General features: G+C 35.7%; 1 protein-coding gene across 1 annotated transcript in view; it reads left to right on the plus strand.

Moving 5' to 3' along the window:
- The window catches only part of LOC107655932 (glutamate receptor 2-like), a 30,496-nt gene extending 15,796 nt beyond the window's left edge, over nucleotides 1-14,700 (plus strand). The window contains exons 4-16 of the mRNA XM_016443566.1: nucleotides 986-1,182; nucleotides 1,335-1,388; nucleotides 3,688-3,846; nucleotides 4,002-4,169; nucleotides 4,256-4,360; nucleotides 5,425-5,532; nucleotides 5,631-5,837; nucleotides 5,973-6,340; nucleotides 6,840-7,038; nucleotides 9,065-9,312; nucleotides 11,908-12,022; nucleotides 12,504-12,753; nucleotides 14,627-14,700. Of these exons, the coding sequence (XP_016299052.1) occupies nucleotides 986-1,182; nucleotides 1,335-1,388; nucleotides 3,688-3,846; nucleotides 4,002-4,169; nucleotides 4,256-4,360; nucleotides 5,425-5,532; nucleotides 5,631-5,837; nucleotides 5,973-6,340; nucleotides 6,840-7,038; nucleotides 9,065-9,312; nucleotides 11,908-12,022; nucleotides 12,504-12,749 (2,174 nt within the window). The 3' untranslated portion in view covers nucleotides 12,750-12,753; nucleotides 14,627-14,700. The remainder of the gene's footprint in view (nucleotides 1-985; nucleotides 1,183-1,334; nucleotides 1,389-3,687; nucleotides 3,847-4,001; nucleotides 4,170-4,255; nucleotides 4,361-5,424; nucleotides 5,533-5,630; nucleotides 5,838-5,972; nucleotides 6,341-6,839; nucleotides 7,039-9,064; nucleotides 9,313-11,907; nucleotides 12,023-12,503; nucleotides 12,754-14,626) is intronic.
- Nucleotides 14,701-15,961: the final 1,261 nt, after the last annotated feature.

The following is a 15,961-nucleotide window of genomic DNA, read 5'->3' on the forward strand; positions in this document are numbered from 1 at the left end:
ACTTAAAAATGCTTACTAAAATCTGAGTGTGATTTTTCATCTATTAAAATGTTTTCATCTTTTGACAAATGAATTTGACCTTTCCAGTTGTTTCTGGAATCCAGCTTTATTACTGGATAATTATTATTATTACTAGATTTTATTATTAGTTTATAGATATTACACAAAAGAACTAGCTAATTAAATATTTTAGAGAAAATCAAGAATAATGTTTTTTTTGTTTGTTTTTTTGCAGATATGTTCAGGTTTCCAGATAAGTTCAGGTTTTGAATCAACTGCAGTGTCTGTTTAGTCAAAACAATGGTTCTTCTAATTGGAAATAATTAAAAATAAATCTCTTTAAAATAATTAAATAAGGATAAATACATAAATATGTAGATATAACAAGCATTGTAAAAGGGCTTCTGCCATTGTTTGGCAGTCTCAGAATTTCTGATATTGCGACTATGCTAGCTGAATGCTTTCTGAATGTTTTCACTATTGACTGGAGTGTCCGTGATGTGCTGCATCTCTGGTTTGAGGCGGCGAAATAAATCTCTCCCCCAAGACCTAGATATGAAATCAACCGAGAGAGGGAGAGGAGGGAGAGATGCGCAGTAAGGAGGGAAGCTTAAGAGAAGAGGAGTATTAAAGGGCAGATGACCAAAAGAGAGAACGCTGAAATAAAGAGAGCGAGGAGGAGAAATGATAAATGAAGGAGAAAAAGTGTCCCAAGGGGCCTTCTAGTGCAATAAAAATACTCCTGATATCAAGGTCTCTGGGTGTAATTTGGAGCAGTGGTTGATTAAAGTAGAACAGTGGTTAAAACAGAGAGTAACCGTAATTGAGATTGAATCTCATTTAAAAAGACACAGTGAGGCAAGTAGACGTGGGGTTTTAAAGCAATTACACTTTAGGAAGGTAATTAAAGCTGGAGCAGATTGATGAAAAATTTTATGAAGACATTTGATGTGAGGCACTCACTGCTGTGCGTCTCCCTATGTAGGCCTGTCTACCCTGCAGGCAGTGCTGGACACAGCAGCAGAGAGGAAATGGCAGGTAACAGCCATAAACGTTGGAAACCTGAAGGATGAGTGGAAAGACGAGGCATATCGCTCCCTCTTTCAGGACCTGGAGAACAAGAAAGAGAGGAGAGTCATTTTAGACTGTGAACAGGACAAAGTCAAGGACATTATGGAGCAGGTGAATGACGCACTAAAAACACATTACAGCACACGTATAAGGTCAGGAATGTAGTTAAAGGATGATGTACTGCGTACACCTTTAACATTCATTATGAGGCGCTTTAATTAAATTGCTCTTGTGAATTATGTTTTTTGTCTGCTTCTCCTTAGGTGATCACGATCGGTCGACATGTGAAAGGATACCATTACATCATTGCAAATTTTGTAAGTTGTCAAAGATCTTTTTTTATTTTTTTTTACGGCTGTCAGTTAAAAGAAACATTTTTCCCAAAAAGAGAACGTTTTCAAATAAATCCAATACAGCTAAATTATACAGTTAGCAGGAGTTGTGTCAAGCTCCCAAAAATTTAAAAAGCACCAGATAGGTGGCTAATATTGCTTATGCAATATATTCCAGGTCTTCTAAATCTAAAAAGTTGCTTTGCACTTTTATAGTGCCAAAAAATGGCCTTTTACCAGAATAATCACATTTAAAAAATAAAGCTGTAATATTTTGAGAATTGTGACCTTGGAGCACAAAACCAGTCATAAGGGTAAATTTTTCGAAATTGAGATTTATACATCATCTGAAAGCTGAATAAATAAGCTTCCATTGATGTATGGTTTGTTAGGATAGGACCATATTTGGCCGAGATACAACTATTTGAAAATCTGGAATCTGAGGGTGCAAAAAAAATAAAAAATATTGAGAAAATCGCCTTTAAATTTGTCCAAATGAAGTTCTTAGCAATGCATATTACTAATCAAAAAATAAGTTTTAATATATTTACAGTTGGAGATTTACAAAATATATTCATGGAACATGATCTTTACTCAATATCCTAATGATTTTTGGCATAAAAGAAAAATCTATAATTGTGACCCATACAATGTATTTTTGGCTATTGCTACAAATATACCCCAGCGACTTAAGACTGGTTTTGTGGTCCAGGGTCACAATTAAGTCAAAATTATGAGAATTACGTCAATTACGTCACGTCATTATGAGATTAATGTCGTAATATTAGCTATGATAATAAAGTCATAAGGAAAGTAACATTTCTACAACAGCATTTGAGAAAACGGCATTTCCAGGATTACGACAATAAAGTAATATTTTGAGAAAAAAAGTCACAATTACAAAAATAAAGTCAAAATATTTTGAGAATAATGTCAAAATTACAAGAATAAAGTCATAGCAATATGAGAATAAAGTTGAAATATTTTGGAAAAAAAAGTCCAAATTACGAGAATAAAGTCATAGCAATATGAGAATAATGTCTAAATATTTTGAGAATAAAGTCAAAATTATGAGAATAAAGTTGAAATATTTTGAGAATAAAGTCAAAATTACCAGAATATTGTCAAAATATTTTGAGAATAAAGTCAAAATTACGAGAATAAAGTTTAAATATTTTGAGAATAAAGTCAAAATTACCAGAATATTGTCAAAATATTTTGAGAATAAAGTCAAAATTACGAGAATAAAGTTTAAATATTTTGAGAATAAAGTCAAAATTACCAGAATATTGTCAAAATATTTTGAGAATAAAGTCAAAATTACTATTTTGAGAATAAAGTTTAAATATTACGAGAATAAAGTCAAAATATTTTGAGAATAAAGTCAAAATTACGAGATTAAGTCTGGATAAAGTCATACTGTCTCTGTGAGTATGTGACACATGGTATGATTTCTGATAATAGTCCCATATATATTCAAATAACTTGCCAGGCCACCGGAATTCCTTGCGGTGCTCCCAATCCGGTCCATTTGCATGCACAATATAAGCTATACCCTCAAAATATTTTAACTTTAATCTCGTAATTACTACAATTTAATTCTCATCATTTTGACTTTATTCTCAAAATATTTCGACTTTATTCTCAAAATATTTCGACTTTTCTCAAAATATTTTGACTTTATTTTTAGAATTTTGACTTCTCAAACTATTCTCAAAATATTAATTTTTTTAACGTGGCACTGAAATAAATGATAAACCAGTGCTGATGTGCCAGAAAACCAAGAGCTTCTTTGTTGGTAAATCCTATCCTGTATGTGTAAGATTTAACTAAATCCTGCACATCCATTTCTTGCGTTGCAGAAGCCCATTGATGCAGGCCTATTCCTATTGTTATAATTACACAATTTCTTTTAATAATTTGATGGTTTTTTTATTTTTTTATATATATTTGTAATTTTTTCACACTAATTAGGGATGATTTTTTTTTTTACAAGTTGTCCAGAAATTAAGATATAATTTGCTAAAAAGCTAATCCCTAAATGTTTTTGTTGTTTGGAAAAGAGCAGCTTGGACATACTGCTAAGCATCCCTTTTTTTATATATGGATGAAAGAAAGTCATACAGGTTTAGAACATTACAATGGTGAGCAAATAATGACAGAATGTAAAGAATTCATGTTTGTGAAACAAACAATACAGTAGCTCACAGTTTTGTGTTGCATGAATTATGTTATTAAAAAGTGTGTGTGTGTGTGTGTGTGTGTGTGTGTGTGTGTGTTTCAGGGCTTTGTGGATGGAGATTTGTCCAAGATTCAGTATGGAGGGGCGAATGTGTCTGGATTTCAGATAGTGGATTTTGATGACCCGCTTGTTGCTAAATTTGACCAGCGCTGGGAGGCACTGGAGGAGAAGGAGTACCCTGGAGCAGACAGCAGAATCAGGGTGAAGGAGTGCAAATATTTAAATCATGCTCAAATAAAAATGCAACTGGCAGCATTTTGAACATAGTTATTATATCTATTTGTTATGGATGTTATATCTATCATAAAACACCAAGAAAGACATTTTTATGGTCTTCATATTTCTTTCCCTTGCAGTACACTTCCGCTCTCACATATGATGCTGTGCAAGTAATGACCGAGGCATTCCGCTTTCTGCATAAACAAAGAATTGACATCAGTCACCGTGGCAACAACGGAGACTGCCTGGCCAATCCTGCGGTGCCGTGGGCTCAGGGGGTGGAGATAGAGCGTGCTCTCAAGCAGGTCTGCTCTGCCAGCACATTATCAATGCCTGCTGTCTGTGTGTGAGAACTTTATAACGTTTAACATTTGCGCATGTGTTTAATCAGGTGCGTGTGGATGGATTGACAGGAAATATTCAATTTGATCAGTACGGCAGAAGAGTGAATTACACAGTCAATGTCATGGAGCTGAAAAACAGTGGCCCTGTGAAGGTAACACAGACTTAAACTAAATCTCTACTTTTTCAAGAACTTGAGTACTTGTGGTGGGGACGGGAATTGTAAGAATTTTTAATAGAGATTTTTACTAGATTCTGATTTCAATTCCACTTAATACCTAATAATGATTCTTACACCCCTGCCCTACAATTAGTTCTAATTATATGATAACTAAAATCTAAAGCAATATTTTTTGAATTTGTTAAAATAAATTTATTCATCAAGAATGCATTAAACTGATTAAAAAGTGAAAAAAAAAGACTTTTACATTGTTACAAAAAGCTTCTGTTTCAAATAAAAGCTGTTCTTTGGAACTGTCTATTCAACATTCATAATACTGTTATTTTAATTTGTTATAATATTTCACAGTATTATTGTTTTGACTGTATTTTTAATCAAAAACATCTGCCTTGTAAACATTAAACATTTGTAAACAGACAAATCATACTGACCCAGAAAATTTGAACGGCATTGTATATGTTGTCATCTGACAAGTATCACAAGCTTTAAGTTAATATGAATTGATATAAACTTTTTATCTGATCTGAAAGCATTACACTTTCATTGGTAGCTGAAAGCTTAATAAAAATATGCTTTGATAAAATATTGAACTGTTAAATGAATACACAATGGCTTTTATAAATGATGGTCATGAGTTCTAGAATGATTCTTTATTCATTGTAATTCATTACAAAGAACCAGTTCATAAAAGTAATTATTGAACATTGATTGTGAAGAATGTTTGCGCAGCCAGTGTGGGCAACACAGTATAAAGGTATGTTGACAGTCTTATTTCACTGCACACAGTCTTTCTCTTTCATCACATTCAAGTCAGACTACAAGCAGACAGCCAAGCTCAAACATAATTTATTTTTCTTTGGCACTGTTGATTCAGTCGTATAACAGCACCACTGCTGAAAAAAAAATACATTATAGAATGAACCAAAATGTCCAGAAGAATGGTTTTGAGTAAGGTTCTTGATTCCTAACTCCAACTTTGTGTTTTGTATTCTGAACAGAAGTGAAGTTCAATTTCATGAGTGTGTACTTTTCCTCAGATTGGTTACTGGAATGATGTGGACAAAATGGTGGTGACAAAATCTGACCTTTTCCCCAACGACACCATGGGAATGGAGAATAAAACAGTTGTTGTGACGACAATCCTGGTAAGAGGTATTCCATGGTATTCCACATCAAGAGCGACTGAAATCACCTACATTCGAAGATGTGTTAACATATTTCCCACCCTGCTTTTTTGTTTTAGGAGGCACCGTATGTAATGCTGAAAAAGAATGCAGAGTTATTCACCGATAATGAACGTTATGAGGGATACTGTGTGGACCTGGCAGCCGAGATTGCAAAGCATTGTGGCTTTAAGTATCAGCTGAGGATTGTAGCAGATGGAAAGTATGGCGCACGAGATGCTGAGACCAAGATCTGGAATGGCATGGTTGGGGAACTGGTGTACGGGGTGAGAAGTAAAGCATACACTCACTCACACAAGAGTGCACTCTTGAGAAACAGTGAACACCAGCTCCTCAATGTACATTTCATATAGGCCTATGTGTGTCATTCGACTAATTCCTCCTCTTTTCACTGTTGACAGAAAGCAGACATAGCTGTAGCTCCTCTTACCATCACTCTGGTCAGAGAGGAGGTGATCGACTTCTCGAAACCTTTCATGAGTCTGGGCATATCCATTATGATCAAGAAACCACAGAAATCCAAGCCGGGTGTCTTCTCTTTCCTGGACCCGCTGGCCTACGAGATCTGGATGTGCATTGTATTTGCCTACATCGGAGTTAGCGTTGTGCTCTTCCTCGTTAGCCGCTTCAGCCCTTACGAGTGGCACACTGAGGAGTTTGAGGATGGGCAGCTGGGCCCTAGCGAATCTACGAACGAATTTGGAATCTTTAATAGTCTGTGGTTTTCTCTGGGCGCTTTTATGCAGCAGGGATGCGATATTTCGCCAAGGTTGGTGCATGCAGTGGACGCTAATGCTAGCTGGCTAGCGCGTGGGGTGTGCTTTCGGCTTTGTGCATCGACAGTTTTCCCACCAATGCCGTGGTTTGTGGATGTTCACGCTCCTGCAGCTCGTGCTTCATATCCATTTCCATTGCAAATAACCTAGGTGTTATATAACTCCCTTGTCCCCAACTTCAGTGTATCATGGGTAAGAAGAAAGAACCACCACAGGATTAGAAATGTTTAATCAAAGATGTGGTTTAAACTTTGGTTGAACATTTCTTTTGTGAACATGTACTCACCCGGTTGGGAACAGTAAGATGCACAAGGTCGCCGTTTCCTGCCCTCTTGGAGTGGTACCGTGTTTCGGCTGCATATTCCCCATTTTCTCCAAAGTGAAAGGGTTTTCTTTCTTTCTTTCTTTGGGATTTTATAGTAACAAGATGCTGGTTCTGTTGGTGGAGCGTGTGATCGTTTGTGTGTGGCTGACTGTGTTTGCTGTGTGTAGGTCCTTGTCTGGCCGTATAGTTGGTGGTGTGTGGTGGTTTTTCACTCTCATCATCATCTCCTCCTACACGGCTAACCTGGCTGCCTTTCTCACTGTGGAGAGGATGGTGTCACCTATCGAGAGTGCTGAAGACCTGGCCAAACAGACTGAGATTGCCTATGGGACACTGGATGCAGGCTCCACCAAAGAGTTCTTTAGGGTGAGTGGACCAGTGTGGACAGTATGGAAGGGCTGCAGACAGGCACTGTCCTAACTAGCCACAGCCCAACCATCAGTAACAAATGAAAAATAACATATTTTCCTTAGACCTTAAATACATATGCATATACACATAATTTTCGAAAATATGTTTTTAAAGGGGTCATCGAATGCCCATTTTCCACAAGTTGATATGATTCTTTAGGGTCTTAATGAAAAGTCTTTAACATACTTAGGTAAAAATTTCTCAATGGTAGTGCAAAACAACACCTGTTTTACCCTTTCAAAAACAGCTCTGTTCACTGCGAGCCATTTCGGTGCATGTCCCTTTAAATGCTAATGAACTCTGCTCACCACACCCCTCTCTTCCGTGGGGTGACGAACCGTTCTCATGAGACTGTAAACTGTAGCTGTATTCATCGTTAAACTTGCTAACTAGCACATTATTAGGAAAGGTGATTTGCAAAGATTCATAAAAAAACATGCTTCTTCTATAGGTGAAGCTGGATCATGAATAATTTGCGCGAACATAGACGCATTTAGGTACATCGGGGGCACATTCCCTTTAAAAACAAAAGTAATCCTCTGCGTCTTCAGCGGCTCAGACATCTGGAATAAATGATGACTGCTATGTTCATTATTACATCCAACAACAAAACACCTCAATAGCTTAGGAGACATTCTTGTCGACACCTGCTCCAGCATTGAAACAATGGTGGACTTGACCGCTCACTAAGGGCAGAGCTGTGATAAAATGTCAGTGTCAATCAACAATCGTGGGAGGGGCCTGTGCAGAACTACGTCACTCTGCCAAGAATCTGAGAACAGCTTGATCTGAGACACTGCTCATGATTTATTGGGATTTAAAAAAAAAACACTGGGTGGATTTTTATCATTATAGGGTGGTTGTGTACACTCACTGCCAACACATATTTCAGTTCAAACATGTAAAAGTGAATTTTGCATCTGATGACCCCTTTAAAGATACAATGTATTTTTTTTTTACCAATCATGAATTATTTATTCATAAATTACATTATGTTTTTGTCATGTCATGAATAAAATTAAGACATTTATAAATGTTTTTCAAATATTTATAATATTTTAGAAAAAAAACTCTGCCACTGCTTAAGAGAATAAGAAATAATAAACATAAACGTTATGCCAATAGAAATAGTTTACCCAATAATACAAAAAAAACAACAAAAAAAAAAAACTTGACTCACCCTCCGGTCATCCAAGATGTGGATGACTTTGTTTATTAGCATTACATCACTTGCTCAGTAATGGATCCTCTGTAGTGAATGGGTGCCGTCAGAATGACAGTTCAAACAGTTGATAAAGACAACACAATAAACTGCAAGTAAAGCTTTGAAGCCAAAAGCTGCATGTTTGTTATATACAATCCATCATTAAGGTGATTTAACTTTAAACCGTTGTTAACTCCTTAGTATAGGGAGCAATTCTTGCTATTAACTAGTTGCTTATTACCATGCCTGTTAAATATTAAACATTTATTAAACACTATTAAAATATTGGCTGTTTATTAGTACTTATAAAGCACATATTCTGCATGACCATATTCTACATCCATAATCCTACCAAATACCTAAACGTAACAACTACCTTATTACCTATTAATAAGCAAAATATTAGGAGTTTGTTGAGGCAAAAGTCGTAGTTAATGGTTTGTTAATAACGAGACTTGGACCTTAAAATAAAGTGTCACCAAACCGTGGATTCCGGCCAAAATACCAGTCCATAATTGGGCTCTAATTCTGACGGCACCCATTCACTGCAGATTATCCATTTGTGAGCAAGTAATGTAATGCTAAATTTCTTCAAATCTTTTCCAATAAACAAACAAACTTTTTTTAATAAATTAATAAATCCAGGCAAAAACTTTAATGTTGTTGACTTATTCTTGACATTCAGATCTACAACGATAACTTTAACATTGCTAACCATCATGTCCTCAGTAACCTGAATCTAAACCTCTCCTTTATCTCTTTCTTCACTTTAACCAGAGATCTAAGATTGCTCTCTTTGACAAGATGTGGCAGTACATGAAGAGCGCAGAGCCTTCTGTGTTTGTTAAAAACACAGTGGAAGGCGTTTTGCGTGTCCGAAAATCCAAAGGCAAATATGCTTACCTTCTGGAGTCCACTATGAATGAGTACATCGAGCAGCGCAAGCCCTGTGACACCATGAAGGTCGGAGGGAACCTTGATTCTAAAGGCTACGGCATCGCTACACCCAAGGGATCTGCTTTAAGGTGGGTGGAGTAGTATAACAATATGGCCCATGTTGTTATAGTATCCCACCTACCCTGATGTAGGCCGGGGGTCCCCCTTTAAAATGAGGTAAACTAGGTAACAGCAGTGCTGAGTGTAGGAATGTATGGCAAAAACAGCAGTGTAGAGAGTTACAAAGGAAACTGCAGATAGTGAGGGCTTTAAAAATCCTAGCTGACAGCTGACAAGTAGGTTGCCTAGCAACCAGTGCTCTCTGAGACTGATGGTGTAGAAAATGGAGTATAGAGTAGTCTGAAACAAACAGGTAATTATCTTAACATAAGCTTAATAACAAATTAAGTTTTAAGATTTTAACAGGGAGTGAGTGAGCACCATAATAAATGCAAAATTACTTAAGATTATATAAAAATTATTAGGGCTGTCAGATGAAAATATTTGATTATGGACAATTTCATATTTTTTTTCTATTTAACACATTAACGCATTCAATTGATTTGTTGTGAAGTTAAATAGTACCCTACTTGTAATTATTGAGTTGAGGTAATTTTTTGGCTATATGTGCATCTGCAATAATAAAATAATGTAATAATTTTCACATACTTAATGGACTTCAATGGACTATTTTATGCTTGTTGAGCTTGATAACTAACAGTGCTGTAAGCAATTATTTTTTGGAATTGCACTCCTAAATTGTTCCTGCTGAATAGCTTCCTACATTTATCGATAGATCCAATATTAAGAGTAAGGATTCGATATTAAGAAAACTTATCTCTAAAATGAGTAATGGGAAATAATAATAAAAATTTTGTTGGTTCAGGATTGCAAATATGTGAAAAATGCGTTAATGGTGTTAAATAATTTATTATATAGCTTTTGTTATCGTTATTATTAGGGATGCACAATATTATCGGATGGTTATTGGAATCGGCCGATAACGGCTTAAAATGTAAACAATGGCCGATTTGAACAAATTATGCCAATAAACCTTGCCGACAAGACGGATAGCTCACATGTGCTCAGGGTGTGATAGTGATAAGATCACTTCACTGTTTTGGATCGTTGCATTTAACTTGAGAATGCACTACACAACGAGGTGATTTGCGATAGAGTGAACATTCACTAGTGCATACAATAGCAGCAGCAGCAGCCTCACCCGGGTCCTAATGCCCATCCGCAAGGCGTTTTATTTACTTAGGGGGCGCTGTTGGTCTACTTGTAATATAATGAAAGGAAAATACAGAAATATTATTAAGATACTTGTGTTTCTGAATAAATAAAGCCGTTTCAATGTCATAAATGTCTGTTTTGATTTAAAGGCCAAAAGCTATAGTTTCCATGAATAAAAATCACAAAAACTTATAAAGTAAATAATTTAATATATACAGATTTATTCAGTAATAATATGTAATATATATTTTTCAAATGGATTATGGAAACTTATATATAATGTACTCTCATTAAAAGAAGAACTTTAATAATGTTTATTAGTTCTAAAAAAATAAGTTTTTGCTAAAAAATAACCAAAATTAAAAACAATTTGTTTATAATTTCCACACAGGAGAGATTTGGTGTTGTTTCAGAACAAAGGGAAATATATATTGGTATTGGCATTGGCTATCTGCCAAAATGATTTGTAAAATATCGGATATTGGCAAAAATCTAATATTGTGCATCCCTAGTTCTTATTTTGACAGCCCTAAACGTAATATTTTAGTTCATGTGATTCTTTTCCAGGAATTAACAGGTCTACTCATGGAGCTCAGTAAATAATTGAAGAGAACGTTTCAGATGTGTTTTATCCAATAGTCTTCAGGTTCTGAAGCCTTTTTTCCACCTGTTTTGCTGATAATAAACTGCCATGTGTTCACTGAAGGAAACATTGGGAAAACTATTGTTAAACTAACATTAAACCCTCTCAAAAACAAAGCATAGTGTAGTAGTGAAAAACCGATAATATGTTTGTTTGTGGTTAGTATAACTCATTCTACTCATGTTTGCCTTTAGCATCTGTTTTTATTGAATGCATGTCTGTTCTTAATGACTGAAGCAATGGCCTCTTGCAACCAGACTGTGTTATGACAAAAGCTATTTTTTGATAATGAGTAATAATCAATGCATGTGATTGGGCACTTGGATTTTGAATGGTCGCCATAAGCATTAAAGAATGTTTAAGCTGATGATGCAGAGGCTGAAAACACAGTAACTTGATTATGAATGCATTTGATGATGCACTGTTTGAACTATGCATGCTGTCTCTCTTGATACTTCTAACCAGATTTGTTTGCCTCAATGCTTAAAGTGTTTTCTGCTAACTGATTTGAGGATCTGTATGTGCGGTTGTGTAATAACTGATTCTATTGCTGATCCTCCTCTGTTCTAGCCTCCCGCCTCAAGAGTTTGAGTTTAAAAAAGAACTCTTAAAGCTCGACCACCTCATATTTTAATGGGTTGTTTAACGTCATTTTGATTGGTTGGTTGATTTGATGGATTGATTGATTGATGGATTGTCTAACCCAATGTTCCATTCATTCTATGCAACTTGTGGGGGGCGTGGCCCGCTGCAGCCCCGCCCCACCTCACGCTGTCTGACAAGTATGTTTTATCATTTGTTTAAGAAATGCGGTAAACCTTGCAGTGCTAAAACTGAACGAGCAGGGGCTTCTGGATAAATTGAAAAACAAATGGTGGTACGACAAAGGAGAGTGCGGCAGCGGAGGCGGGGAGTCAAAGGTCAGACCCGTGCTTGGGACTTATGGGTAAAAAATGAAATGAACGAAATGCAAATGAGCAGGAAGCACTTCCAGCAGTTCCAGAAAACAAGCCGAGGCACCAACAAAGTTGATTATACCATCAGTTGGTCAGCAAGAGCTTTCAGTAAGACACATCTGCTCCAGAATGAAATCGAAACAGCCTAAAAAAGACATTCCCAGAGGCACACGGCTTGTCGGCGGACACTGTTTCTGCTTCCTGCTCGCGGCGATGAGTCTGTGCACATCTGGCACGGCAAAGCCGCGTTTGCCGACTGCCAAATGGAGCGCAGACTGCCGATCGCCACCACGCTCAGGGCTGAATCATTACCAGCGCTGTTAGCGAGTGCAAATGTTACTGACAATAACATAAAATAACATTGGTAATGTTATTTATATAATCAGTAGTATTGGCATAATGTCATCTTTTCTCTCCCTTATCTTTGACCTTCAATCCCTTGCAGGAGAAGACTAGTGCCCTCAGCCTGAGTAATGTTGCGGGTGTCTTCTACATCCTGGTGGGCGGCCTCGGGTTGGCCATGCTGGTCGCTCTGGTGGAGTTCTGCTACAAGTCTCGCGCGGAGGCCAAACGCATGAAGGTTGCCAAGACTCAGGCTCTAAATCCCTCCTCTTCCTCGCAGAATTCTCAGAATTTTGCTACTTATAAGGAAGGGTACAACGTTTATGGGCTGGAGAGTGTTAAGATCTAGTGGGGTAGGAACGGCAGAGGCTTTATTTTTGTCGTTTGTTCTCAGTTTTTTGTTTTTGTCATTTTTTTATCGTATGCCAAATGCTTCATCGCCACTGCACGATCTTCCAGGCATCATGCTGATACACATTTTTCAAATATTTAAAGGGGTCATATCTTCATTTTCATATTCGTAATTTCTTTGTTTTTCGCTGAGGTCCACAAATAAGATTTAATTTTAGGCTGTAATTTAGTTTTCCATATTTTTTTCACTCTCTTTCTGACTCTTTGAGAATTAAATGGGGCCTTTTTTCCAACATAAAATCTAAATGGACCATATTTAATTAAAGAATCTTTCTTCGGGGGAATCTTTCTTATTGTGGACTATTCAAGGTGTTATTTTAAGGAAAAATGTTTGTGAAAAACAAAAATCGGGTCAGATATAGTTTGCCTATCCTTTATAACAGCCTCTTGTGAAAAGTCTGAATTACACTGACAGGTTTACAAAACAATCAACTATGGAATTTGCTACTTTAACTGTTAAAATTGGACGTTTAAAAATAAACTTGTCACCCTTTGGAAGTATCATCAGTTTACTGGAATAATAACATCATTCTGCTTTCTCCTCTTTATTATTTCACTGCAACAGGCAGATCACATTTCTAAATACAGAACAGACATGTAAATATGGCATGTCTTAATATATACATTTAGTTCATGACCAAAATCCTAACTATTTTTGCATCTTACTTTCAGTAGACTTTTTGGACTGGAGACATTTTCAGTTCTGAATCTTCACATAGTAGCCTATATTAAACAACACTACCATTCAAAAGTTTGTGATTTGTAAGATTTTTTAATTGTTTTTGAAAAAATCTCTTATGCTCACCCAGCCTGCATTTATCTGCATTAAAAACAGTAATATTGTGAAATATTATTACAATTTAAAAAAATATATATATATTTTTGTATTTGAATATTTTTTTTAATGCAATTTATTCCTGTGATGGTAAAGCTGAATTTTCAGCAGCCATTACTCCAGTCTTCAGTGTCACATGATCCTTCAGAAATCATTCTAAAATGCTTATTTGCTGCTCAAGAAACATTTCTTATTATCAGTGTTGAAAACAATCGAGCTGCTTAATATTTTTGTGGAAACCATGGTACATTTTTTTCAGGATTCTTTGAAGAATAGAACATTTAAAACAGCATTTATTTGAAACAGAAATCTTTTGTAACATTATACATTTCTTTTTGTTACTTGTGATCAATTTAATGCATCCTTTAAAAAAAAAAAACATCTTACGGTCTCAAGATTTTTGAATGGTACATCAAAAGATGAAGGAAAATATATATTTTTCTTCATGATATGACCTCTTTAAAAAACAATATCACACAAGCAATTGTTTGACAGCACAGTTTTGGTAAACTGTGGCTACACACACAATTTATGTGATCAAGATTACAGATTAAAGAAATTAGGTAGACAAAGGATAAACAAAGGGAGAGTAAAATATATTGATAAATATAAAAGATGGATGGTTCATAGAGAAGTGAATTAATTTTAGCTGGCGTGCCATCATTTTCCGTTTGTTTATCATCATTGACGTTTGTGGTTGTTTGTGGATTGGCTGCACCGCTTGCTTTTGATATAAAGCTCCGCCATCTTAATGCGAGACCCATTAGCTGTCAATCATTCTCCACCCCATCTGCTCTTCATAAACATCTACAGTTTATATAGATGTTATATATAAAATAAATCTGTATTTCACTTAACATGCACTGTATAACTTTAATGAATGCTTATTTTTTCTCTTTCTGTCTCCTTGTGTGTGAATTTGGGTGTGAATCGCTGTGTATTCATATATTCTGTTTGTGTGGGTGTGTGTTTGGAAACAGATGACGTTCACAGATGCTATGCGCAGTAAGGCTAGGTTGTCTATAACGGGCAGTACAGGGGAGAACGGGCGAGTGCTGACTCCAGACTTCTCTAAAGCCGTCCATGCTGTGCCGTACCTGAGACCTGGCATGGCAATGCCTGTGAGTGTGAGCGAGCAGTCCTGAGTGCCTAACACAACACATGTACATATTCTTACACACAAAGAAATATATATATATATATATATACATATACATAATAATAGTTAATTATTCCATATATAATGAACCACGACATCTACACAGAGGATGCCAAATCCATACATGCATAGACACACTTTCACTTATGTTTACTGTTCAGTGCAATCATATTTTCACCAGTGGTGATGTATACAACCAACATTTGCAAAAAAAAAAAAAAAAAATGCTGACAGACATAAAAAAGTATACAGGCACATTGCTGTGTGTACATATGCAGATAACTTCACAAACCTTGTGTAGCCACGGTCCTATAGTTTCTTGTTGTGTATATTTTACATAACTGCATTTCCAAGTTCTCGTTTTGTCACACACTTGAATATGCACATATAATATGACCTCATTTCCCTTATATATTCATCACACACTTGCCCCACTTCAGTTTTCACAGACGTTTTCACATTGTAACTGATGACATTGCAATGCTGCACTGAGGAACAACGTTACACATTGAAAATAATTCCTATGGGAAAATCTCGACACCTGTTTCCATAGCAACGTGTTTTTGGAATCTCTTGATTCTCAAGAACTCAAGCACACGAAACATCTGCATCAAATGTGATTTTGTTTACTCAATCTACATGATATATATTTAAAAAAAAAAGTCTGACTGGAATCATTTCTTATTATACGAGATATGTATAATAAATGATGTATATAATTACACTTTTGTTCATTTGATGTTATTGTTACCATGAAAATGCTTGACTTAAACAAAAAATGAAATGATTTGAGTAGTTTTGTTTCTCCTCACTGGTTTGATTTTTTGTGATGTTAATTTTTTGGATCATTGTGTTCAGATCCGTTTTTTTTCTTGCCTATGGGCGATGCAAGCAGTAGTTTTATAATTCTATAAGTCTCTTGATTAAAAAGAAAAAAAAACAATTAAAGAATACTATAACTTCTGCATTTCACAATTTAGATGGTATATTAAAAGTGTCATATCGATTAAGATGGATCTGTATATTAATAAATTAACTTAATATAATATTTTATGAAAACCCAAAATGCCAAATATTGATGTGTGCCAAAATATGTCAAGGCATTTCAGATGCATTTATTAATATTGTCTCTGTATGGGGAAATGTGGAGACTGAA

The sequence above is a fragment of the Sinocyclocheilus anshuiensis genome, unplaced genomic scaffold (assembly GCF_001515605.1).
Source record: "Sinocyclocheilus anshuiensis isolate Anshui unplaced genomic scaffold, SAMN03320099.WGS_v1.1 scaffold85, whole genome shotgun sequence".
In the NCBI taxonomy this organism is placed as follows: Eukaryota; Metazoa; Chordata; class Actinopteri; order Cypriniformes; family Cyprinidae; genus Sinocyclocheilus; species Sinocyclocheilus anshuiensis.